This window comes from Salvelinus namaycush, chromosome 28, assembly GCF_016432855.1.
Source record: "Salvelinus namaycush isolate Seneca chromosome 28, SaNama_1.0, whole genome shotgun sequence".
NCBI classification, from domain to species: domain Eukaryota; kingdom Metazoa; phylum Chordata; class Actinopteri; order Salmoniformes; family Salmonidae; genus Salvelinus; species Salvelinus namaycush.
This window is the reverse complement of record NC_052334.1, coordinates 44,748,469-44,776,258: the sequence shown is the minus strand read 5'-3', so window position 1 is coordinate 44,776,258 and position 27,790 is coordinate 44,748,469. Positions and strand designations below refer to the sequence as shown.

At 42.5% G+C, this 27,790-nt stretch overlaps 1 protein-coding gene across 1 annotated transcript in view; it reads right to left on the bottom strand.

Moving 5' to 3' along the window:
• nid2a (nidogen 2a (osteonidogen)) overlaps positions 1-27,790 on the bottom strand; it is a 122,854-nt gene that overhangs the window by 58,361 nt on the left and 36,703 nt on the right. Inside the window, exons 6-9 of the mRNA XM_038967376.1 lie at positions 26,708-26,953; positions 22,917-23,117; positions 19,597-19,824; positions 7,396-7,554 (exon numbers count right to left, since the gene is read on the bottom strand). Of these exons, the coding sequence (XP_038823304.1) occupies positions 7,396-7,554; positions 19,597-19,824; positions 22,917-23,117; positions 26,708-26,953 (834 nt within the window). The remainder of the gene's footprint in view (positions 1-7,395; positions 7,555-19,596; positions 19,825-22,916; positions 23,118-26,707; positions 26,954-27,790) is intronic.

The window sequence follows — 27,790 nt, the reverse complement described above, 5'->3', positions numbered from 1 at the left end:
AGCCATGAGCGTCCAGAGCCGTCAGCCAGCCATGAGCGTCCAGAGCCGTCAGCCAGCCATGAGCGTCCAGAGCCGTCAGCCAGCCATGAGCGTCCAGAGCCATCAGCCAGCCATGAGCGTCCAGAGCCGTCAGCCAGCCATGAGCGTCCAGAGCCGTCAGCCAGCCATGAGCGTCCAGAGCCGTCAGCCAGTCATGAGCTGCCCCTCAGCCCAGAGCGGCCATTAACTTCTTGCCACTATAGGGGGTGCTGTTTCGCATTAGCATAATTTCCTCTACAGATTAAACAGCTTCCTACTCAATTCTTGCTCGTACAATATGCATATTATTATAATTATTGGATAGAAAACACTCTCTAGTTTCTATAGCCGTTGGAATTTTGTCTCTGAGTGAAACAGAACTCAATCTACAGCACTTTTCATTATAGGGAGTCAGATTTCAAACATCTTGGCCACTGATCTGGAGTCAGTTTAAAGGTCCGTGTAAATGCTATGGAGAAACAGACACTTCTTACGTCTTCCCCTGGATGTCAGTGCGTGATGACGCTTTGAATGGAGTCGATTGCGCAATCAGGAGCTGTATAAAACAGCAAATACCGGAAGTAGCTTCCCTTTGCTGCCTGCGCCTTGCGCGCGAAGGACATCGGACTCGCCTCCTTCCAAGCTTTAGTTTAGCCAGTAATATTTCTCTGGTCATGTTTTTACTCGTTAGAGGTGTTAAAAACATAATAAGGTAGTTAATTTAAACCGTTTTATAGCAATTTATATCCGTTTAGTGCGATTTTGAGGCATTTATTTCTGAGACACTTTGAACCGCTGGGGACGTTTCCAGTTCATGCCGAACGTTAGTGGGCATTTCCACATGGCAAGAGGACAGCTTTCGACCAAAAGACGATTAGACCCAAGAAAGGATTCTTTGCCCAAGATTCTGATGGAAGAACAGCTCACAGTAAGAACAATTTATGATGATAAATCGTGTTTCTGTCGAAAAATGTTAAACGCTTATGCCGCCATTTTGTTTTGTATAGCTTCGCTTGGCGCAACCTGTATTGAAAAGTAAGGATAATTTAAAAAATGTAAATCAGCGATTGCATTAAGAACTAATTTGTCTTTCGATTCCTGTCAACCCTGTATTTTTTAGTCAAGTATATGATTAGCTATTGATTAAACTAGATCACTCAAAGATGGCGACCGACATTTCCAGGCTTGTTTTGCTACTATTTTCATTGTATAACCACGGTTTTTTATGGCTAAATATGCACATTTTCGAACAAACTCTATATGTATGTTGTAATATGATGTTACAGGAGTGTCATCGGAAGAATTCTGAGAAGGTTAGTGAAAAAACTAATATATTTTGGCGATGATACGATATCGCTCTCTTTGGCTTGAATTCATGCTGGGGTAACGTTTGCATATGTGGTATGCTAATATAACGATTTATTGTGTTTTCGCCGTAAAACACTTAGAAAATCTGAAATGTTGTCTGAATTCACAAGATCTGTGTCTTTCCATTGCTATGTGCTGTGTATTTTTAAGAAATGTTTTATGATGAGTAAATTGGTAATACAAGTTGCTCTCTGTAGTAATTCTAGTCGCTTTGGTGAGATTTGTGATGGTGGCTGCAATGGCAAACTATGATTTATACCTGAAATATGCACATTTTTCTAACAAAACCTATCCTATACCATAAATATGTTATCAGACTGTCATCTGATGAGGTTTTTTCTTGGTTAGTGGCTATCAATATCTTAGTTTAGCCGAATTGGTGATAGCTACTGGTGTTGAGAAAAAATGGTGGACAAAGAAAAATGGTGTCTTTTGCTAACGTGTTTAGCTAATAGATTTACATATTGTGTCTTCCCTGTAAAACATTTTAAAAATCTGAAATGGTGGCTTTATTCACAAGATCTGTATCTTTCATTAGGTGTCTTGGACTTGTGATTTAATGATATTTAGATGCTACTATTTAATTGTGACGCTATGCTAGCGATGCTAATCAGTGTGGGGGGGGGGGGGGGGTGGGGGGTGATCCCGGATCCGGGGTTGAGGCTCGTTAGAGGTTAATCCAGAACTGCCCCTCAGTCCAGAGCTGTCTCTCTGTCCGGAGCTGCCTTTCAGTCCGGAGTTGCCCCTCTATCCTGAGCTACCTCTCTATCCTGAGCTACCTCTCTATCTACCTCTCTATTCTCACCTACCTCTATGTCCTGAGCTACCTTGTCCCGGAGCTGTCCCTTTATTTTGTGTTGCCTATATTAGGTGGGTGGAAGAGAGGGGTGGTCATTCTGAGGGGGATTAGCAAGTTGGGATTGACTATGGTGGGGTGGGGACCTCGTCCTGAGCCTGAGCCACCACCGTGGTCAGATGCCCACCCAGACCCTCCCCTAAACTTTGTGCTGGTGCGCCCGGAGTTCGCACCTTAGGGGGGGGGGGGTTATGTCACGTTCCTGACCTATTTCTGTTAGTTTGTTGTATGTGTTAGTTGGTCAGGACGTGAGTTTGGGTGGGCATTCTATGTTTTCTGTTTCTATGTTGGTTTAAGGGTTGCCTGGTATGGCTCTCAATTAGAGGCAGGTGTTTGGCGTTTCCTCTAATTGAGAGTCATATTTAGGTAGGTTGTTTCACAGTGTTCGTTGTGGGTGGTTGTCTCCTGTGTCAGTGTTTGTCGCACCATACGGGACTGTTCGGTTTGTTTGTACATCGTTTTTTTTGTGTAGTCTATTTTCCCTGTTCGTGCGTTCTTCGTGTTATATGTAAGTTCGTATAGTTCAGGTTTGTCTACATTTGTTTTGTTAATTATTTCAAGTGGTTTCGTTTCGTGGTTTTCCCGTCTTGTTTTATTAAAATTATGTCATTTCACAACGCTGCGCCTTGGTTCAATCCATGCTCCTCCTCTTCGGATGAAGAGGAGGAGGACTACTGTTACAGCTGTGAGTCTTATTGGTTAAGAGTCCACTGAATTTTCAAAATTCTTCAACCTCTGTGAAATTGGTTGTTGATCATTGTTAGACAACCATTTTCAGGTCTTGCCATAGACTTCAAGTAGATTTAAGTCAAAACTAACTCGGCCACTCAGTAACATTCTCTGTCTTCTTGGTAAGCAACTACAGCAAATCCTTGTGTTATAGGTTATTGTCCTGTTGAAAGGTGAATTAATCTCCCAGTGTCTGTTAGAAAGCACACTGAACCAGGTTTTCCTCTAACATTTTTCCTGTGCTTAGCTCCATTCCTTTATCCTGAAAAACTCCCCAGTCCTTAACGACTACAAGCATGCCCATAACATGATGCAGCCACCACTATGCTTGAAAATATGGAGAATGTTACTCGCCATTGGCAATCCTAATAAAATCTGAGGAGACAGCAACAAACAAGAACCTAAGACAATGTTTTATAATGTGCTTACATACAGTTTTACCCACTTCGTATGTATATACTGTATTCAGGTGAAGGCTCATCCTATTGCTGTATTCCAGTATGTAGCTTCTTAACTGTCGTCATGTTTGGAGTTGTTGCGCTGTTATGCGGACACTTAAATTTGTCTTTACAGTTGAGTGCCCTGGTCCTGTCAGTATACAGTAACTTTAAAGAGCAAATGCCCCTAAAAAATGCCCCAACCTCTCATTTAGAAAATATTGACATCAATATGAGTCAGAAACATTGAATTTACTGTCAAAATTTACTACAAAGTGTAAATAGGATAATTACAATGCTTGCGGTAAATCTGAGTTGACTTTGGATAGCACTGCATAGCCTTAGGGATCATGGGTAAAACCTCAAACCAACTATACATTATAGAAATTCATATGCAAATATTGATATCATTTAATGAGAACTAAAAGGTGTGCAACATTAAATTATTGCTTAATTTACATTGTGTAATTTATTGACGATCCCTAACTAGCCCCAGAGATAGGTTATCTAAAGTCAAAGTCAGGTCGCACACTAGTCGACTGAAGCTAATTGGCTAAATCATTTTGGGCTAACTCTTCCCAGCTGCGAACACAAGACACCCACATCAAACCACAACCCGAAACCAACTCACGTTTGAATTCAGTCATGGCCGCTAGCATTTCTTAATGAACCAAATCTAAAAGGATTCCAACTTCGGAAGTGCAGTCACTCTTTAAAACTAACCAATAACATGTTGCACCTCTACCTTTCTATCTTTCAGATTAGCCAAGGAGGAGGAGAGATGAGTAAAGAAGGCCAGTGGAGCACTTAGAACAGCAGCAGCCAGGGGCAAATGGTAGAGAAGAGGATGATTTAGGTGACCCAGACACAGGCCCAAAACAAGTTAAGAGACCCAAGAGTAGAAGAAGAGTAGAGTAGATGATGGAGAGAGACACCAGACAGAGACAGCAACAGAAGAGTATGACATGATGCAGGGAGACACACCACCAGACAACACACAGAGACAGCAACAGAAGAATAGGTGATGGAGAGAGACACCAGACAGAGACAGCAACAGAAGAGTATGATATGATGCAGGGAGACACGCCACCAGACAACACACAGAGAGAGCAACAGAAGAATAGGTGATGGAAAGAGACACCAGACAAGAGACAGACCACAACAGAAGAATAGCCGATTGAGAGAGATACACCAGACAAGACACAGAGACAGCAACAGAACAATAGGATGATGATGAGAGACAACAGAAGAACAGAACAGGCCATAACAGAAGAGGATAGACCCACACTACATGTGAATGTTTTAAACGTATGTAAAAAGTATTTTGTCTGTAATGTCTTTTTTGTCAGACCCCAGTAAGACTAGCTGTCGCCATTGGCGATCCTAATAAAATCTGAAATCCAAATAGGCAAAGGAGACAGCAACAAACAAGAACCTAAGACAATGTTTTATAATGCCCACTTTGTATGTATATACTGTATTCAGGTCAAGGCTCATCCTATTGCTGCTGTACACAACTTTCCTATTCATATAGTGTCTATACTGTCTATACCCACCATTATATACATATACACATATATACATCGGTGGGCGTGGGAGGGCATAGGCCGACACACTGGGGAGCCAGGCCCACCCACTGGGGAGCCAGGCTCAGCCAATCAGAATGAGTTTTTCCCCACAAAAGGGCTTTATTACAGACAGAAATACTCAGTTTCATCAGCTGTCTGGGTGACTGGTCTCAGACATTACCACAGGTGAAGTACCCATCTGTAAATAGCCCACCAAATCTACCTACCTCATCCCCATATTGTTTTTATTTACTTTTCTGCTCTTTTGCACACCAGTATTTCTATTTGCAAATCACCATCTGCTCATCTATCACTCCAGTGTTAATTTCCTAAATTGTAATTACTTCGCTACTATGGCCTATTTAGTGCCTTACCTCCTCACGCCATTTGCACACACTGTATATAGACTTTCTTTTTTTTCTTATTGTGTTATTGACATATACGCTTGTTTATTCCATGTGTAACTCTGTGTGTCGCACTGCTTTGCTTTATCTTGGCCAGGTCGCAGTTGTAAATGAGAACTTGCTCTCAACTAGCCTACTTGGTTAAATAAAGGTGAAATAAAAATAAATAAAAATAAAAGATGTGGAGATCCTGGGCTGGCGTGGTTACAAGTGGTCTGCGGTTGTGAGGCCAGTTTTTCGTACTGCCAAAGTGAAAAAGCTATGATTCCTTATTGATGTCACCGCTTTTTTATGCTCAACAGTTTCCTGTGCGCATCAAGAATGGTCCACCACCCAAAGGACATCCAGCCAACTTGACCCAACTGTGGGAAGCATTGGAGCCAACATGGGCCAGCCATCCCCGTGGAACAACTTGACACCTTGTAGACACCTTGTAGTCCATGCCAGACGAATTGAGGCTGTTCTGAGTGCAAAAGGGTGTATTAGGAAGGTCTTCCTAATGTTTTGTACACTCAGTGTATTCAGGAATCTGACATTGCTCGTTCTGATATTTCTTTATTTTGGGGGATTTACTGTATGTGTATTGTTAGGTATACTGCTAGAAAAATAAGCATTTCACTGCACATGCCATAACATCTGAAAAATATGTGTACGTGACCAATACAATTTTATTTTGACAGCAACAGACAAGACACAGAGAAAGTGACAGAAGAAAACAGGTGGAGAGAGAACAGAGGTGTGTTGAGCACACAGTAGACTGTATCACTTCAAGCTCCGCTATATATTCTAATTAGTTCGATTTATTTGCACCAAAAAATGTAATTTACTGGTGAGGTGAAAAAGCCTGTGAAATTACTATTAAAACAATTGTTTACTTTTACACTTTTTACAACCAGGACAGGACGAGAGAGGAGGGTAGACAAGAGACAGCAACACAGAATACTAAAAGACAGCAAGAGATGGCAGACAAGAGAGACAGCAACAGACGACACACAGAAAGCGATGGGGAGAGGCAGAGGAGGGGTAAGACTATCACTTAAAACTGCTCTATGGATTCTAATTACTGCACATTGTGTGTGTGTGTGTGTGTGTGTGTGTGTGTGTGTGTGTGTGTGTGTGTGTGTGTGTGTGTGTGTGTGTGTGTGTGTGTGTGTGTGTGTGTGTGTGTGTGTGTGTGTGTGTGTGTGTGTGTGTGTGTGTGTGTGTCAGAGAGAGAGAGTGTGTTAGGGTACTGTGAGATTCTTTAATCAGTTTGAACGGGTCAGAGTCTATGTTTTAACTTGTTGAGTGGTTTTTGGCAATACACTGTAGATGTATGTGTTCGAGAATAGTGTGTTCCAGAGTAGAGAGACCCACCGGGAGCCTGGATCCCACCTTTGACACTAAACATGTAGCAGGTGGGAAGATGCAAGTTACCTTGAAAAATATCTAATCTAATGTTCGAATCGCTCTATGTTCATCTCAAAGAGCACCAAATTCATGCATTTAGCTGTTGAAATTTGGTCTTTTTTTTTTTGACTGGGGAGAATGCCCCTGGGCCTCCCTACTGTTTTTGGGCTAAGCAAGCCCCATATGTCTTCAAATCTTAGAAACGAGCCTTTCTTAAAATAGCCTTTACTTTCTTTCTAAATACTTCAAAGTTTGATTGAGTCTGCCTGGATGGGTGGGGTTTGAAATGTTCACTTTTGGGACTGTTCCATTGTTTCCATCACGCCAGGCACGCTCAATTAAGCAGTGACAGAGTATTTGAAAGAATACAGATCTTATTTGAACCCAGGTATCTGGTATCATCTGCTGCCCTAAGAAACACAGCGTAACCCAGCCCTATAAAGCTCCACTCCACGGGGGAGCCGGGATCCCACCGTTGACACTAAACATTAATTAGTCTGACGTTTGTTTAAGAGCCATTACTGGTGTCCTGGTGAATGTAAAGAAGGCTCTGTGCATGGCGCCTTGAGACATGGGATATAAACCATGCACTGCAATCACGGCTGTTTGTGATGACAGCGGGAGACTGGTGGGTGAAGGCTCCGCGCCACACCTCGTGAGAATGGGGCCTTGGAGCCCCAAGGGCAGCTGGGAGTCAATGAGGGTGGTCGTAGCGAATGCAGCGGGGGAGCTGGTTTTGATCATCCGGCTAATGACATTGGAGGCGGGACCCCCTGTTACCTGCCCTGGAGGGAAGGGATGATGGAGAGGGGTATTCTAACAGGTGACGAAATTACACACTGTCAGATCCCCCCCTCACCCAACCAACATGAGAGGTGCCCTTCGGCAGCCAGGAAATCAGCTCCAGATTCCTCTGCAGTAGAGTGAGTAGTGGGAATGGGTGAAGGTGAGGTGTGTGTGTGTGCGTGCGTGCGTGCATACATGCGTGTCAAGAGACAAACCAGAGAGAGTGGGGGGGAAAGAGTTACCAAGATTGTTATAGAAACATGCACTCCCTTGCTGTCTGACTCGATTAATTTCAAATAAACTCCTCTCTCCACTCCTGTCTCCTTCCTTCCTCTCCCCTCCCTTTCCCTCTTCTCTCTCCCTCCTCCACTCCTCTCCTCACTACCTCCACTCGCTGCCGATGCAGCCTTGCACTGGGGGGGCTTTGGAGAGAGCAGTGAGGAGAGGAGAGGCATAAGGAGGGAGTATCCAGGACACTCCACTGAGAGTAAACAGAGTGTCACAGCCCTGGCGCACTCTGTCTCAGAAGAGGAGAGCGAGAGAGAGCGAGATACTTGGCGGGAGAGGGGGATGGAGGGCAATTCCTCTCCACTCCCTAAACAATGCCATCTCAAGTCCCACAGCCCACATTCCCTTCTCTACTGGCCAGAAACATTGTACCCCAATGCCTTATACTGTACATTTCATCTACTCTTATCTAACCCAATGTTGCCCCATCTCTTTCCACTGCACAGGACCTCTCATGATAACTCCCTCGTGTCAGCTCCTAGCTAGCCATGAGTTCTGCAAAGTCAGTAACTACAATGTGATTGTCATAGAGATTTTCGTGTCAATATGGCACCCATGAAAATGTGAATTCTCAAACAGAGTGTGCCAAATGTTCAATAGAGGATCCAGATATTTTTTCGAACCTCTTTGGATTACAACAAAATTAAGTGGACTTGTATTACGTATTGGATCACAAAAAAATATAACTTTTACATTACTGTATAGTTTGCCAATAAAATGGTCTGATGGTGATGTGGACATACTCAGTATTCATATCCCGAAATAAAGAAATTCTCACTACAATACATTTTAATAGACAGTTAGCAAAAATAAATATGATCTTGCTACCATGGAAAGGAAAATACCTGTCTATTCATGGAAAAATCGCCTTGTGTCACGCCCTGACCTTAGAGAGCCTTTATATTTGGTTATGTCAGGGTGTGATTTGGGTGCGCATTCTAGTTTTCTATTTCTTTGTTGGCCGGGTATGGTTCCCAATCAGAGGCAGCTGTCTATCGTTATCTCTGATTGGGAATCATACTTAGGCAGCCTGTTTTCCACCTTAGTTTGTGGGATGTTGTTTTTGCACAGTTGCTGTCTGCCCTGCAGAGCTTTACGTTCGTTTTTTCCCCTTTGTTGTTTTTGGTGCTCATTCTAATAAAGTACAATGAACACTTTCCACGCTGCGCTTTGGTCTCATTCCGACGACGTACGTAACACCTTGATTAACTGTTTAGCCAGACAAAATTAAATGGGCCTATTTATATAATGAATATGAAATTGGAGGGCAGAAATGATTAAATATTAAAGCATTTAGACATCTCACTAAAGGTTTCAGTCATACAAAATATATACTTTAATCCAATCTGGGATTCGTAAGAATATCTCACCCCATGTTGAAGAATGGCCTTTTCCCTTTTATTCAGACTACAACCTCTCACTTCGGTTATTTGAAAATGAAATCATCTTTAAAATATTTGCTGTACCATTTGTTTGTGGTTAATACTGCTTGTTAAGAAGAGAAAGGCCCGCACACTGAATATGCTTCCAATTTACCACCTTTAAATCACAACATTTAAATCCATCTGGTCAAGCAGACCGAGTGATACCGTCTTCAAATATATACATATTTCACCCCAAATGATCATTACGCACATGACGCATTGTTTGTGTAGATACAATACAATACACGTAGGCAGGGCTCTAAATTAAACAGTTGTGTTCCCAGCACTGGTGCTCCCAACTTAAAGTTAGGAGCACAACATAAAATCTAGGAGCACCAGAAGATATGTATATTTTTTATTGATTGAGATAAAGCATATTGGGCCTATATGAATTCTAACTACTTTTGAAGCACATGTGCTCTAGAAACTAATATTTAACCATGTGAAGACATTTGTTTTTTATAAAAAGCTAAAATGTTGGTACAAAAACCTCTCATTGAAATTACAAAGTCATTTGTGGAATATTCGATTTCTGCATTGTGTAAATGCACTACCTATTGAGATGCAATACATTGAAAATGTACACTGTCTCTTTAAGAGCGTTCAAGTTTGAGTGATGACATGCAAAAGATCAGTCATCCATTCAACTGGTATAATAATTGCTCTTCTAAAGAAGCTATCCCTTTTCCTTTCTTTCTGTGCCCCCAAATGTTTAAATATACTGATAAAGTAACCAGGATGTTAGCTAGCTAGCTAACTAGGTAACATGACTGAACAAGGTGTAAACAAATGCCCATGATTGGTTTTGGAATGACCCGGAACATGGTTTATGAACACGGCCTAAAAACTAACTTTTTGGTCAACCAGCCACTGTGGCAGGTAGATCAAAAAATCTAACCAGCCACTCAATTTTTACCAGACAATAAATGTATTCGCCACTTTTTCACTATCAAAATCACACTTTTTGAAGAAAAAAATAACAACATTGGATGTTCTTATTCCACAACAATGATTAAAACACACCAGGAAACCACTTTTGAGGTCTTGGGAAGAAAATATACAGTTGAAGTCGGAAGTTTACATACACCCTAGCCAAATACATTTAAACTCGGTTTTTCACAATTCCTGACAATTAAACCTAGTAAAAAAAAAATTGGTCAGTTAGGCTCACCACTTTATTTTAAGAATATGAAATGTCAGAAAAAAGTTGAGAGTGATTTATTTCAGCTTTTATTTCTTTCATCACATTTCCAGTGGGTCAGAGGTTTACATACATTCAATTCGTATTTGGTAGCATTGCCTTTAAATTGTTTAACTTGGATCAAACGTTTCAGGTAGCCTTCCACCATCTTCCCACAATAAGTTGGGTGAATTTTGGCCCATTCCTCCTGACAGAGCTGGTGTAACTGATTCAGGTTTGCAGGCCTCCTTGCTTGCACATGCTTTTTCAGTTCTGCCCACACATTTTCTCTGGGATTGAGGTCAGGGCTTTGTGATGGCCACTCCAATACCTTGACTTTGTTGTCATTAAGCCATTTTGCCACAACTTTGGAAGTATGCTTGGGGTCATTGTCCATTTTGAGACACATTTGCGACCAAGCTTTAACTTCCTGACTGATGTCTTGAGATTTTGGTTGCTTCAATATATCCACCAAATTTTCCTCCCTCATGATGCCATCTATTTTGTGAAGTGCACCAGACCCTCCTGCAGCAAAGCACCCCCCACAACATGTTCTTCGGCTTGCAAGCCTCCCTCTTCTTCCTCCAAACATAACGATGGTCATTATGGCCAAACAGTTCTGTTTTTGTTTCATCAGACCAGAGGACATTTCGCCTAAAAGTATGATCTTTGTCCCCATGTGCAGTTGCAAAGCGTAGTCTGGCTTGTTTATGGCGGTTTTGGAGCAGTGGCTTCTTCCTTGCTGAGCGGCCTTTCAGGTTATGTCGATATAGGACTCGTTTAACTGTGGATATAGATACTTTTGTACCTGTTTTCTTCCAGCATCTTCACAAGGTCCTTTGCTGTTGTTCAGGGATTGATTTGCACTTTTCGCACCAAAGTACGTTCATCTCTAGGAGACAGAACGCGTCTCCTTCCTGAGCGGTATGATGGCTGGTCCCATGGTGTTTATACTTGCATACTATTGTTTGTACGCACCATTCTCTGGAAAGCCTAGACAATGTTGTGCGTGAAAAGCCCAGGAGGGCGGCCGTTTCTGAGATACTGGATCCGGCGCGCCTGGCACCGACGATCACACCGCGTTAAAAAGTTGCATTCTAATGTTCAATCGAACAGTAACTGAATGCCTCGATGCCTGTCCGCCTCCTTTATAGGGCAAGCCACAGCCATGTGACTCACTGTCTGTAGGAGCAATCCATTTTCGTGGACATGGTGGTGTACCTAATAAACTGGCCGGTGAGTGTATATATCATATATGAAGATTGAAATCCGGGAGTTGTGTCTTTAATCTATCCAATGGTGAATGGCAAGTCGACTCGATTCCCTGGAAACCAGGCAGAAACAAAAGCATTCCTGGCCTAATTGTACGACCTCATGTACAATTATCCATGTAAGACAAGACACATTCACACACAGCCATGGACCACATGGCAGACAAGGCAAATAAATACCAGACTACCACAGAGAGAGAGAGAGAGAGAGAGAGAGTGAGTGAGAGAGACAGAGAGAAACACAGAGAGAGAGAGAGACTGAGTGAGTGAGAGAGACAGAGACAAACACAGAGAGAGAGAGAGAGAGGGGGGGGGGGGACTGAGAGAAAGAGAGATAGAGAGGGAGAAAGAGAGAGACAGGGAGAAAGAGCTGGATGAGTAACCGGATGAGTGCAGGCCAGGGTCCTCCCCCCCCAAAAAAAAGAGAGAGAGAGACTGAGTGAGAGAGACAGAGACAAAACACTGAGAGAAAGAGAGAGATGGATGAGTAACCGGATGAGTGCAGGCCAGGGTTTCCCCAAAACCACAGATGACTCACAATCAACATTATATAGTCACAGAACACAGACAAATCGAGTTGGAAATAGGAACGTGTATGGGAAGAATTTTGAACTGTCCAAATCGTATAGCCAATAACCATAGTCTTTACATGATTAAACCCACCAGTATTGGATGTGACTATAAGAAATATGGAGGGTTGACATGGTATGATGATTCAGTGTATGTATACTGTGTTATGGTTGGAGTATGATGGCGTAAAGGAGATGGTTCCGTGAACCACACTCGCATGATGAGTTACCTGAGTTAAGGCTGCAGCTCAGCGGGCTAACGCAAAGATATGGTGAGCAGGAGACCCGGGAGACCCAGTCAGTCACAATGGTTTCACATCAAACCGATGAGTGGTGAGTGTTCTAGCATAAAATGGCTTCCGAGCAACAGTATGGGGTGATGTGTACAATGTGAAAGCCCAATATAACAATTCCATTTGAAAACAACTTTTACTGTAGCTGCATTGGCTAACTGTGCCGATACTGGAGGCAAAGGATTTGAACACAGCTGGTGCTCCTCCACAGCCGCTCTGGGCGACCTTGAGGGTCAAAGCACTTGACCTGGCTCGCATGACACGCTTAAAATGGCAGTAAAACACAACAAAAGACATCCCTCACTCTCTTCTCAGTGTTTACGAGAAGGGGGGGTCCCTTGAACAAGTATCGTAAAAACACGCTAGGGGGGGTTAACTACACTCGTTCTCTCTGATCTTCTGTTTTAAAGGGAGAAGACGGGACCCCATTGTGTTCAAAATAAGAGACTCTCCTGGGAAAGAGTCAAAGGGGCCCCAGTATAATACTGTTTTTCAAGGGACGACAAGAGGGAAGAACACTCGACCACCGTACTGTACTGTCCTCTTTCCCTTCACCCCCCCACTCTTCCCTCTTTACTGTCTCATCGTAGTTTGTGCATATATTATGACAGCATTTTGTGACGTTTTTGTTCGGGCACATAAAAAAATTTCTGCCGGCAAGCTGAAGTCTGAGCCCCTTCGTCAGTGATTGGTCAACAGTAGGGATTCTTCAATAAAGTCTTTGTTGTCATTGGAGAGGTGACTCGTTTTCACATTTTTTCAATGAGAAATACTACAGCAAACATCTTAATCAGATGAAAAATTGCGCGTCTAAGATCTCCTCGGCAAAAACGTCAAAATTAATGACAAACTCATTCGGTTTGGCTAACCCTTGCAGTTAAAAGTGCAGTAAAAGTGCAGTAACTGCAGTAGACTGTGGTATTGTGGACGCAGTAATTGCAGAATAACTGCAGTGTACAGAATTACTACAGACCCGGGTTCATTCCCGGGCTGTGCCACAACCGGCCGGGAATGAGAGTCCCATAGGAAGGCGCACACTTGGCCCAGCGTCATCCGGGTTAGAGGATGGTTTGGCCAGGGGGGGCTTTACTTGGCTCATCGCGCTCTGGTGACACCTTGTGGTGGGCCAGGTGCAAGCGGGCTGACCCCGGTCGCCAGTTGAAATGTGTTTCCTCCGACACCCTGGTGCGACTGGCTTCCGGGTTAAAACCTGTTGAGGATAGAGGGCGCTATTTACACTTTGGGGGAAAATCGTGCCCAATTTAAACGTCCTCGTACTCTATTCTTGCTCGTACAATATGCATATTATTATTACTATTGGATAGAAAACACTCTCAAGTTTCTAAAACCGTTTGAATTATATCTGTGAGTAAAACAGAACTCATTTTGCAGCAAACTTCCTGTCAGAAAGTGAAAAATCTCAAATCGAGGCTCTGTTCCAGGGCCTCCCTATCATTTTGCTTGAGATTTGTGACTATACATGCACTTCATACGCCTTCCACTAGATGCACTTCTCACAGCCTTTCAATAGGCTGTGAGAGGTGAAATGGGGTCTCAATCTCTTTCTATGGTCAAAAGAGACAGCTTGGAATGACATGACCCCAGAATTCGTTTGTTCAGGAAGCGCATAAAGGTCACCAGTATTGGCTTCTGAAAAGCAATCGTTATAGACGTCTTATATCTCCGGCTTTGATTTTATTTGATAAATGTGAAGATATCATCGTAAAGTATGTTTTTTCAATATAGTTTTATTAGATTATTGAAATTTTTTCGGGAGTTTAGACGTGTTGCGTTCTTTGCGTTTGGTGAAGATGGACAGCTTAGCGCCACTTGGCTAGTTTTGCTTGCTAATTCGTGAGGGAAAAAGGCCATTCTAAAACCAAACAACGATTGTTCCCGACAAAGGACCCCTTGTACAACATTCTGATGGAAGATCATCAAAAGTAGGACCCATTTTATGATGCTATTTCATATATCTGTCGAACATGTGTACTATTAGGTAGCGCCCAGATTTTGGGCACGCTCTCGCTATAACGTAAGCTGGATGTCGTAATGAAGTTATTTTTAGAATTCTAACACGGCGATTGCATTAAGAACTAGTGTATCTATCATTTCCTATACAACATGTATTTTTTTGTCATGTTTATGAATAGTTATTTGGTCAGAATAGGTGAGTTTTAGAAAAATATCCGCACATTCTGGGAAAAAGATGCTACGTTAGCACAATGTATAACCACTGATTTCAGCTCTAAATATGCACATTTTCGAACAAAACATAAGTGTATGTATAACCTGATGTTATAGGACTGTCATCTGATGAAGCTTATCAAGGTTAGTCAAAAATTATATATCTTTTGCTGGTTTGTTACGATCGCTAACTTTTGCTGCTGGTAAATGGCTTGTGTTTCTGGCTATTGTGGTAAGCTAATATAATGCTATATTGTGTTTTCGCTGTAAAACACTTAAAAAATCTGAAATATTGGCTGGATTCACAAGATGCCTGTCTTTCATTTGCTGTACACCATGCATTTTTCAGAAATGTTTTATGATGAGTATTTAGGTATTCCACGTTGGTCTCTATAATTACTCTGGCTGCTTCGGTGCTATTTGTGACGGTAGCTGTGATGGTAGCTGCAATGTAAAACAGATTTATAGCTTAAATATGCACATTTTTCGAACAAAACATAGATTTATTGTGTAACATGTTATAAGACTGTCATCTGATGAAGTTGTTTCTTGGTTAGTTTGGTTGGTTCTTGGTTAGTTAGGTTGGTTTTGTGCATGCTACCTGTGCTCTGAAAGAAATGTCTGTGCTTTTTTGTATTTGGTGGTGAGCTAACATAAATATACGTGGTGTTTTCGTTGTAAAACATTATAAAAATCGGACATGTTGGCTGGATTCACAAGATGTGTACCTTTCATTTGCTGTATTGGACTTGTTAATGTGTGAAAGTTAAATATTTCTAAAAAATATTATTTGAATTTCGCGCTCTGCCTTTTCAGTGGAATGTGGGAGGAGTTCCGCTAGCGGAACCCCAGTCCTAGACAGGTTTAAGCATGCCGGGTGTTAAGGAGCGCGGTTAGATGGGTCATGTTTCGGAGGACGCATGACTCCACCTTTGCCTCTCCCGAGCACGTTGGGAAGTTGCAGTGATGAGACAAGATCGAAATTGGGGAGAAAAAGGGTCAAATACAACAACAAAAAATATGTATACAAAAAAATTACTTATTTTGGACGCAGTATTTGCAGCGTACTGCAGTTATACTGCACTCTGACTGCAATCTTTTTTCGTAAGGGAGGCGCCAGCCGAACAGAAGCATGCTGATGCCTTTATTCCTCTCTTTCCCGCTCTTTCTCTGTCCTCTCCTTCTCATTTAACTTTTTTCTTCTCCGTCCTCTTCACTTGCTCTTCTTCCCTCTTTCCTTGCCCCTCATTCTGCCTCTCTCGCTCTCTCTCCTCAATTCTCAGAGACTCTTCCTTCCTTCCTTCCCACCCTCTCTCTTTCCCTCTCTCTTTCCATTCCTACTTCCACAGTCACATTAAAGGCCCAGTTTAATCATAAACGTGATTTCCTGTGTTATATATATATATATATATATATATATATATACACACACTATGGAGGTTGGAATAATACTGTGAAATTGTGAAAATTATGATAATCCCCTTTAGTGTAAGAGCTGTTTGAAAAGACCGGCTGAAATTTCGGCTTGTTTTGGTGGGATGGAGTTTTGGCCTGCCTGGTGACATCACCAGGCGGTACGTCAGTTAATAGACGAATAAGAAAGAGAGTTCCAAACCTCTCTGCCAATGACAGCTTGTCTTCCCCTCCCCACTCATCCCACTCCCGGTCAGTCCTAGCAAAATTCTTGCCTGAAAAATTGCTCTTTGCTAAGAAGCTATTTTTGTTTCTTTTAGACCATTTTCACTGAAAACAATCAAGGTAAGGTACATAAATTTCTGGGTAACAATTAAATATCCTACTGTGATTGTTTTCAATTGTTTGTGTGAGTGCGTGCATTTGTGTGACACTAAAAACAAACAAAATGTAAAAACGGGAAAAGGAATTGAGAGGGGAGGTGAAAGGACAATGGCTGCATTTTGCTTCAACAATTTCTGGATGATTTGAAGAGCACCATGGGCCCTGGCCAAAAGTAGTGCACTATATAAGGGTATAGGATACCATTTGGGACTACAGTCCATCACAGCCATGACAGTCAGTTTGTCCCAATCCCCAATCATGATTCACTCAGCCAGAGTAATTACATGTATTTTACCCATGAACTCCCAGACAGCACCAGCTGGACCCCCACACCCAGCTGGTTTGGCCCCCATGTCCCCCAGGCCCAACCCCACCTCCCCCTCTCTCCTTCCCTGTGATCGAAGCTCTCTCCTGGGGCATCGGAAACATGGTATCGCTCCCGGGTCTCTGCTCTGGTTCCCATGACATCACTCCTCAGCTATTCCTCACGAACCCCCCCCCCCCTTCCTGTAAATCTGTCATTGGAAGGGATATTATTTCCCAGAGAGGAGCAGAGATTAACAATAACCCCCCTTCCTCTAGCACTGACATCCACCTCCGCATGACCGCTCATCGCAATACAGCTGATGGGGTTGAGCTAAATACTAGTGTGTATGTGTGTGTGTGTGTGTGTGTGTGTGTGTGTGTGTGTGTGTGTGTGTGTGTGTGTGTGTGTGTGTGTGTGTGTGTGTGTGTGTGTGTGTGTGTGTGCATATTGTAAGTGTGTGGATGTCCGTGCATCTGTGTGCGAGTGCATCTATGTGCGAGTGCATCTCCCTCTTCCTCCGTCGGCCGCACTGGAGGCCTGTCCTGTCAAACATTTCAGTGTAAGCTTCTTACAATATTGCTTACGACAAAGAAGACGAACGGTTGTTCAAAAGAGGGAAACATTACGGCAAAACACGACTCTTTCACAGATGCAGGTGCTGCCGCAGCAAACCTCATCCCCTCGGATTTCCTTATATCTTCCGTTCAAATATATTGCGTCAGCCTCACGTGTGTGGGAAGGGAGGATAGGGGAGGAATGGAGGATGAGGAATAATAGGATGATGAGGTGAAAGGGGTACAGGTTGTCCTGAGCCCACGGCCTCAGATGGGACCTCAGCGGAGGCGCACGCTAACCTCCCACTCTCTTTGAGGGGGGATGGGAGAAAGATGCAAGGAGACATATCCCAGACTCACCCGGTCTCCAAAGAGGGTCCCAGACTTCACCTGTGTGAATAAGTGATGTAAAGGGAGGGGGGGTGTGAACTCCCCTCCCTTTGTGTATGAGTAATCTCATCTCTGGAACTTAAAAGCACTGTAACGGGGTTGACGTCATAACAAGCTCATTCCTGTTACAACCATGACCAAACCTTGACCCAAACGGGTACCATAAAGGCATACATCTTCACTGACTCTAGGCTTACCGCTGCGGAGACCTAGCGTAAGAATGTAGCTATTTTATGGAGGAAGATATCAAGTGAGAAATCAAGTGTGATACACATGTCTAGATGGGTTTTAGTGCTTGGATTTATCGCACATAGGGGAGTGATTTCCTAACTGATTTGTTACACTGACAATGAGTCTGGCTCTGTACACGCTGGGCTATATTATAGGCATGCAGCCATATCTGCCAAAGCCATAGTAGTCTGCATCACAAATCTGACCTTACTCCCTACGTAGTGCACCACTTTTGACCAGTAGTGTACAGTACTTAAGTAGTACTTTAAAATATTTTTACTTAAGTCGTTTTTGGTGGTATCTGTACTTTACTATTTATATTTTTGACAACTTTTACTTCACTACATTCCTGAAGAAAATAATTTACTTTTTACTCCATACATTTTCCCTGACACCCAAAAGTACTCCTTACATTTTGAATGGCTAGCATGACAGGAAAGTTGTCAAATTCATGCACTTATCAAGAGAATATCCCTGGTCATCCCTATTGCCTCTGATCTGGCGGACTCACTAAACACAAATGCTTCATTTGTAAATTATGTCTGAGTGTTGGATTGTGCCCCTCACTATCTGTAAATTAAAAAAAGAAAATTGTGCTGTCAGGTTTGCTAAATATAAGAAATGTGCATGTACTTTTGATACTTAAGTATATTTAAAACCAAATACTTTTAGCCTTTTACTGAAGTAGTATTTTACTGGGTGACTTTCACTTTTACTTGAGTCATTTTCTATTAAGGTACCTTTACTACAGTATGACATTTGGGTACTTTTTCCACCACTGCTTTTGACCAGAGCCCTATGTGCCCTGGTGGAAAGTAGTGATCTTTATAGGAAATAAAGTGCCATTTGCGATGCAAACCTTCAGCTTCACTGAATTATGGATCGTTGTCTAGTTTCTACTGGCTGTCGGAAAACCTGAGGCAGGTGGCTTTCCTTTCTTTACAGTATCTGAACAGCAGCGACAGGTGGGCTGAGATCCATCTTGATATCATGGGATGTGGGAAATTAAAAAGTGAGATGGAGGGAGTGGGATAAGGAGTGAGAAAGAGAGAGAGAGCAACTCACGCCGGCACAGAGATCCAGTGAGAGGAGAGAAAGAGGGGGATTACTCAGTGTGTCATCTGTCAACGTGTTAATAACGGAGCCATCCCAAAAATGAGGGGAAGGAGGGAGGGAGGTGGGGAGGGCCACTAGAGGCTGAGGGGGAGTACTGTACATACTCAGCAGTGATTCAACAGCAGATACTGGACTTCTATGGCTAATGCTAGCGAAGACATCATCCAAAATAAGACATGTTCACAGTTGACATACGCCCACACTCAACTGACTCTACTTCATTTAATACTAGTTTAATAACAGGTTTAAAATTCCTATTGTATGCTAAAATTACCCGGAAACTTTACCTTTCTAATTGTCATCTTTCACAAACGACTGCACAACCAAACAAAACACATACCCAGCCCCATACCATTTCCCATCACACAACCTCACAGACAACACTACCGAGAAGAAAAATGGACAAAAGCTTCCGCACTTAAACTTGAACTGACCTCCGACTGGGCTTATCTTGTTGGTGATGGCGTATCTCAAGATGTTCTCGTCCTTGACGTACATGACAAAGACACGCTCCGTGGTCAGCTGCAGCGTCTCAGGCCCCGCTCTAAGCCCGTGGCGGCAGTCGTGGTACGTGATGTTCTGATGCAGCTGAAAGGTGAATGTTTCCGAGCCACGCTCCGCCGACACCACTGTGAACTCCCGCACCGATGTGGACCTCACCACTGAGAGTGGGGAGAGGAGAAGAGACTACATTACCCACTATGCACCAGTTGAAGCCTGTAGAAAGACAACATTACCTACAATGTACGAGTTTAAATAGTCTGTCGACAGAGTACATTATCAACAATATATCATATGAAATGGTCTGTTGTTGACGTATCTGCGCTGTAATAAAGCTTTTATGTCATTTTATAGAGTCATGGCATATGAAACAACTTAGCATTTGTGTCACTGGGTGTCATGAACGCACTTTAAAACATTTTTTACAAGCACCATTTGACATAGTTTTTAAAACTGATCATAGACACATTCTAGAAACAGCACAGTCCAAATAGTATTTATTTTCTTTCAAATACTTGAGCAGCACTCGACGGAACTTGCCTGGCGCAATGGAACCAATGGAATAGTCCCAAAAGTGCAATACCCACTCTAGGCAGGCTCAATCAAACACACAAAGTATTCAAAAAAAAACAAGCACCATTTTGACTCAGGTCTGTGCGGCTCTCCCACTGGTCACAGACATCAGTTCAACGTCTTTTTTTTGTTAACATTTGGTTGAGTTGGCAAACTAATGTGAATTCAAAATGACCATGTCATTGGATTTAGGTTCAAAGTTGGGTGACAGAAATCCGAAATTCCCTTACGTTGATGACTTTTTGCAAATCCAATCAGTTTTTCACGTTGACTCAACGTCATCACATAGAATTGTTTCGTTGAATTGACGTAGAAATAATGTTGATGCAACCAGTTTTTTTCCAGGTGGGCTGTTTCTAGAATGCTTATGATCTGTTACAGTTGAAGTCAGAAGTTAACATACACTTAGGTTGGAGTCATTAAAACTCGTTTTTCAACCACTCCACAAATATCTTGTTAACAAACTATAGTTTTGGCAAGTCGGTTAGGACATCTACTTTGTGCATGACACAAGTAATTTTTCCAACAATTGTTTACAGACAGATTATTTCATGTATAATTCACTGTATCACAATTCCAGTGGGTCAGAAATTTACATACACTAAGTGTCACGCCCTGACCATGAAGAGTTAATAGTTCATTCTTTGTTGTTTTGAGGTTTCACTGTAATAAATATGTGGAACTCTACTCACGCTGCGCCTTGGTCCGATTATTTATATAACGATCGTGACACTAGGTTGACTGTGCCTTTAAACAGCTTGGAAAATTCCAGAAAATGATGTCATGGCTTTAGAAGCTTCTGATAGGCTAATTGACATCATTTGAGTCAATTGGAGGTGTACCTGTGGACGCATTACCTAGATGCTCCCTACCTTGGGAGCAATTTCCAAACGCCTGAAGGTACCACGTTCATCTGTACAAACAATAGTACGCAAGTATAAACACCATGGGACCATGCAGCCGTCATACCGCTCAGGAAGGAGACGCGTTCTGTCTCCTAGAGATGAACGGACTTTGGTGCAAAAAGTGCAAATCAATCCCAGAACAACAGTAAAGAACCTTGTGAAGATGCTGGAGGAAACAGGTACAAAAGTATATTTATCCACAGTAAAAATGAGTCCTATATCGACATAACCTGAAAGGCCGCTCAGCAAGGAAGAAGCCACTGCTCCAAAACCGCCATAAAAAAAGCCAAACTATGGTTTGCAACTGCACATGGGGACAAAAATCGTACTTTTTGGAGAAATTTTTTGGGCAGAACTGAAAAAGCGTGTGAGAGCAAGGAGGCCTACAAACCTGACTCAGTTACACCAGCTCTGTCAGGAGGAATGTGCCAAAATTCACCCAACTTATTGTGGGAAGCTTGTGGAAGGCTACCCGAAACATTTAATCCAAGTTAAACAATTTAAAGGCAATGCTACCAAATACTAATTGAGTGTATGTAAACTTCTGACCCACTGGGAATGTGATGAAAGAAATAAAAGCTGAAATAAATCATTCTCTCTACTATTATTCTGACATTTCATATTCTTAAAATAAAGTGGTGATCCTAACTGACCTAAAACAGGGAATTTTTACTAGGATTAAATGTCAGGAATTGTGAAAAACTGAGTTTAAATGTATTTGGCTAAGGTGTATGTAAACTTCCGACTTCAACTGTTTTTGTACTATGGTTTGGTCTGGAGCAGTGCACCTTGAAATAACATTTTTACCAAGACCAGAAACCCCCCTTCTTTTTGATGACCCTAATGACCCTGGTCTATAATCAGCCCTGGCAGGATGAGTGGATCTGCTAATTGAACACTTCCTCATCCAGTGGGCCTTTCAGATGAAACACAGTTTACGTTCTGGGGAGCACAAAAAAAAAATCTGTCCCCGGCTTCCTCCAAAAGGAAGTGGAGGCAGTGAAGTCTCAGAGGTTAGTTCTTTTTATAGTCCCAACCGTCCACTAGCAACTAGCCCCCCTCCGATCCTTATCTCCAAGCAACGAGAGATAGCTGAGACACTCAGGAAGGGGAAGGCGCCTTTGTTGCATCATGACATTAGATCCGATGGGGATCAGTTAAATGGTAGTGTAGGTTGGAAAAATTATTTGGTTCGGCTTATCAAGTTAGGATTAATTTGCGAGGAGATATAAGACACACATCCGCTTTCCCACTGTCTATAAGTACTACCAACAACTGTTTCCTTTGTAATTGAGTCAGTGCAGTACAGGAAGAGAGGAAGTCATGACTCGGGCTAGGGAGAACCTCCTAAAACTACCACCTAATACTCAAAGGTTTTCCTGATCAGGTTCCATAGTCGGTAAAACAACTGGGCTCCAGTTATGGCTATGCTCCAATGTATATACTAGCTTACCACTTAAAATGTATATATGCCCAAAAGGTGAACTTCATTCTAGGTGGTATGCGAGTGTGGATATTGGAACAGAGACATGGAAGGCCCAGAACGCCTTTGAGGTAAGGTGGGGTGGAGGTGGGCAACTAAAATTTCAATTCGGTCAATTCAGGAAGCAAACTGAAATTCCAATACCAATTGAAATTTTCCACACTGAAAAGCAATGAGGATCATTCAAATTTGAGTTACTTCCTGAATTGAAAGAATGTAAATGTAATTCTTCCCAACCCTGGTGGGCAGTGATTGGCTACTTATTGGCTAGCGTAGTGATTGGCTAGCGCACCTGAAGGGTAGTACTGATAGGTCTCCTTGTAGGGCTCCATCTGCACAGTGGCGCCGGGGGCAATGAAGGGCACGTCGCCGTGGAGACGGGTGTCAACACTGAGGTGGTTCTCGCTGTCCAATCCTTGGGCCATCTGGACGATGCTCAGCCGCTGGTTGCCGGGGTAAAAGGTAACCTCGGCGTGGCGTGTGAACTCAGCACCTGTGGGACAGGAAGTGACATCATAAGGAAGTGATATCGCTATATAAGCGACAGGAAGAGACGTCATAATGAATACATGGCAATGAGATTTAACCTTGGGTGGTTTGAACCTGGTATGTTCATATTACAACTATACAACTATACAACTATTACAACTAACAATTGAGTAAGGTTTGCTATTCGGCCTTCATTGAGTTAAAACATGTATAAATAATTAACTTAGGTGAACTTAGCACACATGAGAATAATATCCATTATATTTGGCTTTCGTGAAAACTCTCACACACGCCTGCTTGCTCTTCACGAAGATCCTGCACATCTTCCACAAGCCTCTTCTTCTTCTGTGATATAATGGTGATCCGCAAACAAACATTAAAGGTGCATGACCCCACCTACTGTGCTCGAGTGTGTGGTCAATCACGGTTTATGACATTAGCTCCACATTTCTAAATCCTCCTACCTAACTCAGTACTTCTGAAAAAAATTAAAAAGAGCCCTACTAACTTCTAATAGACCCTCCCCCAACCCCAAAACACTGTCCAACCTCAATGACCCTACACTTTAAGCTTTCCCTCTCCAACATAGTTACAACAATATAACAACACATGCATCCACCAATTCATTGACTATACACTCCAGACACAAACCATTCAGATGCTTGCCAACCAGATGTACAATGTCCTAGACGCAATCGAGCAAACACCACCTCTTCCTTCCTAATCTGACCTTTGAATCTTGGTCCACCAAACTTTCTTCAGAGGGCATATAAATGCCGGCCCTTGGGCTCCGAGTCCCATCTCTTCTGCCACACATCTATCAAAAAGGATCTGATTTTACATTTGGCCTCACCTCACCTACAATTTCATTCCCTTCCACACCCAAATGGGCTGGGACCCAGCAGAATCTCACTACTTCACCCAGTCTCTCAATTCTCCATAATAACATGAATGCCTCCAATAGTAGGTCAATCTTATTAGATTTGCCAGATGATAAACTATTCAATACAGACAGGGAATCTGAGCAGACTATAATTCTGACAGGTTGAATCCACAAGCCTCTTAGCTAACACAACGAGTCTAAACACACATCAACGGAACACCTGACTCAAATTAGCCTGAGAGTGGTGGAGTAGGCATATCACCCCTCTGGAGACAACACAGCTGTACGACTTTACACTGACTTTACACAAACACACAGAGCGACCTGAAGTCTGCCAGCATGGGGGCAGCCTCGTTCACACACACAGACACACAAACGAAGCACGCATGTACACACACACACATACCTAAGCGCATGCATGCATGCACACCGAGCAATAAAGGCAGTGGTGGCATCATGGAGAACAGGTTTTATGTAGAGATCAAAACATGCGGGCGGCAGGTAGCCTAGTGGATAGAGCGTTGGACTTGTAACCGAAAGGTTGCAAGATCGAATCCCCGAGCTGACAAGGTAAAAATCTGTCATTTTGCACCTGAACAAGGCAGTTAACTTCTTGTCAATAGGGGGGCGCCATTTCGACTTTGTAAAAATTAGTTCCCAAATTAAACTGCCTCGTACTCAATTCTTGCTCGTACAATATGCATATTATTATTACTATTGGATAGAAAACACTCTCTAGTTTCTAAAACGTTATTAACCGAATTATTTCTCTGAGTGAAACAGAACTCATTCTGCAGCACACTTCCTGTCAAGGAGTGAGATTTCTGAAATCGAGGTCTCTGTTTTAGGGTCAGTTTATAAATTCCCATGTAAGCTATGGGGCTACATGCACTGCATACGCCTTCCTCTAGATGTCAGTAAGCGGTGAGAATTTGAATGGAGTGGATTGCACCATCTGGGGCACTATAAAAGCCCGTGGAACGGAAGGTCCGACCTTTTCAACGGGGCGCCTGGCGCAGGAGGGACATCACAATGGCGTCCTGAAAAGCTTTCGTTTTAGCAGTTCTATATCTCCGGCTCTGATTTAATTTGATTTTTGTCTTAACTTCATAAGGTAGTTAATTTAAACCGACTTATAGCAGTTTATATCAGTTTATTGCGATTTTCTGGAATTTCTTTGTGACGGGCTATCACGAGTTGGACACCTTTCCGGCACATAGCTAGCGTTAGCTGCTATTTCTACAGGAGAAGAGGACATCTTTCAACCAAAAGACGATTGTTCTGGAGAAAGGACACCTTGCCCAAGATTCTGATGGAAGCTCGTCAAATAGTAAGAAGTCTTTATGCTGTTAATTCGTATTTATGTTGACAAATGTTAAACAATAATTCCGCCATGAATTTCGGTGCGGTCTCGCTTTAGCGCACGCTGTATGCGCAGTAACGTTAATTTTAAAAATCTAACACAGCGATTGCATTAAGAACTACTTTATCTTTCATTTGCTGTCCAACCTGTATTTTTTTGTCAAGTTTATGATTAGTTATCGATTAGAATAGGTGCCTTTCCCAAGATTTCTCCTGACATTTTCTTTGCAGCTTGGCTACTTTTCTCATTGTATAACCACGATTTGTGCCGCTAAATATGCACATTTTCGAACAAACTCTATATGTATTGTGTAATATGATGTTATAGGACTGTCATCTGAAGAATTCTGAGCAGGTCAGTGAAAAAATTAATATCTTTTGCTGGGTTATACGTTATCGCTATTTTTGGCTTGAATCAATGCTGTTGTGATGTTTGCTATTGTGGTAAGCTAATATAATGCTATATTGTGTTTTCGCTGTAAAACACTTAAAAAATCTGAAATATTGGCTGGATTCACAAGATGTTTGTCTTTCATTTGCTGTACGCTGTGTATTTTTCAGAAATGTTTTATGATGAGTATTTAGGTAATTCACGTTGCTCTCTGTAGTTATTCTAGTCGCTTTGGTGAGAGTTGTGATGGTGGCTGCAATGGTAAACTATGATTTATACCTGAAATATGCACATTTTTCTAACAAAACATATGCTATACAATAAATATGTTATCAGACTGTCATCTGATGAAGTTGTTTCTTGGTTAGTGGCTATTTATATCTTTATTTGGTCGAATTTGTGATAGCTACTGATGCAGTAAAAAAATGGTGGAGTAAAAAAAGTGGTGTCTTTTGCTAACGTGGTTAGCTAATAGATTTACATATTGTGTCTTCCCTGTAAAACATTTTAAAAATCAGAAATGATGGCTGGATTCACAAGATGTGTATCTTTCATCTGGTGTCTTGGACTTGTGATTTAATGATATTTAGATGCTAGTATTTACTTGTGACGCTATGCTAGGCTATGCTAGTCAGCTTTTTTTACTGATGGGGGTGCTCCCGGATCCGGGTTTGGGAGGAATTAGAGGTTAACCCACTGTTCCTAGGCCGTCATTGAAAATAAGAATTTGTTCTTAACTGACTTGCCTAGTTAAATAAAGGTAGCACGTATGTAACACCGCCAGACTGTTGAGTGAGGTACTAGGACTCTGATGAGAATTGGAACCCTCCTATAGTGCCTAGTAGGCAAAATAGGTTGCAATGATGTCATGTTCAGGTTGAATACTGTTTGTAAAAGGATGTTTTGTTAACGTGGTAACAACTTCACTAAGCGCCAGTAACATCATGACTCAGCTCACCTGTGATCTTGAAGCCAGCCTGGCTGTTGGGCAGCTCCAGGGCAAAAAGCCAGCCAAAGAGCTCTCCGATGGGCGCCACGGGCATTAGTGCCCATCCTACGGGCTCGGGCACCTCGCTGATGGCGGTGTATGCCCGCCCGTCGCTCACTACGATGTAGGCATGCAGGTCCACGCTATTAAGGTCCACAGGGGTGGAACCTACTATCACTGTCCCGCTCACCTTGCCATTGACGCGATGTGGAGCACCTGCGAGAATAGAAGGGGGGGGAAGACAGTCATGGTAACAAATGTATACTACGCATAATGAATCAATGTATTGGGCATACATCATAAAAGCTGATTTATGCTCAATCCGGTCAAAACTGAGAATGCAGTCTCCGCAAACATTCGTGCTTCTCGCATTTTTCAGAACGGGATTCCAGAAACACTTTCCCCACACATCGCCTGTCAACCAATCAATGTCTGTGTATCTAACACAAAACATGTAGAGAACACCAATACCACAAACAGCACACATCTGCACCAAATACAACTCCATAGACATACAAAGTGACAAAACAGATGGCAATGGAATTTTTTAAATAATTCCTGTATTTTTAGCTTAAAAACAGGTCTTTGAAGTGTATGACTTAAGGAACAAACACACAGCTACAGAGGAAGCAGGAAGGGACATGAGGGTATTTTGGAGACATAGACTGGCCGTATAGGTCAATCAATTCCATTTCAATTCCATCAATTCTGTCATGGATCCCTCCGGATCTTTCGTTACGCACACCAGGCCCCAATTCCCATTGATTAGTAATTGTATAAGTGTGCCCTGTCGATTATTGTTACAATGTCCGTTGGTTCGTGTGAGTACCTGTGCTGTGTGTTTTGGCTTTCGTGCCATTGTGGATTGCGCAGATGATTACCGGTCTCGTCCCGTGTGTTAATCATTGTGCGCTTGTGTTATTTATTCTAGGTACTCCTCGCTCTTTTGTTTGGGTTTCAACCCTGTGTGTTGTATACGTGTTTGTTTGGTCTTCGTCCCCGTGCCTTTACACGGCACGCCGTAATTTGTGTGTAATAAAGAAAACTATTACG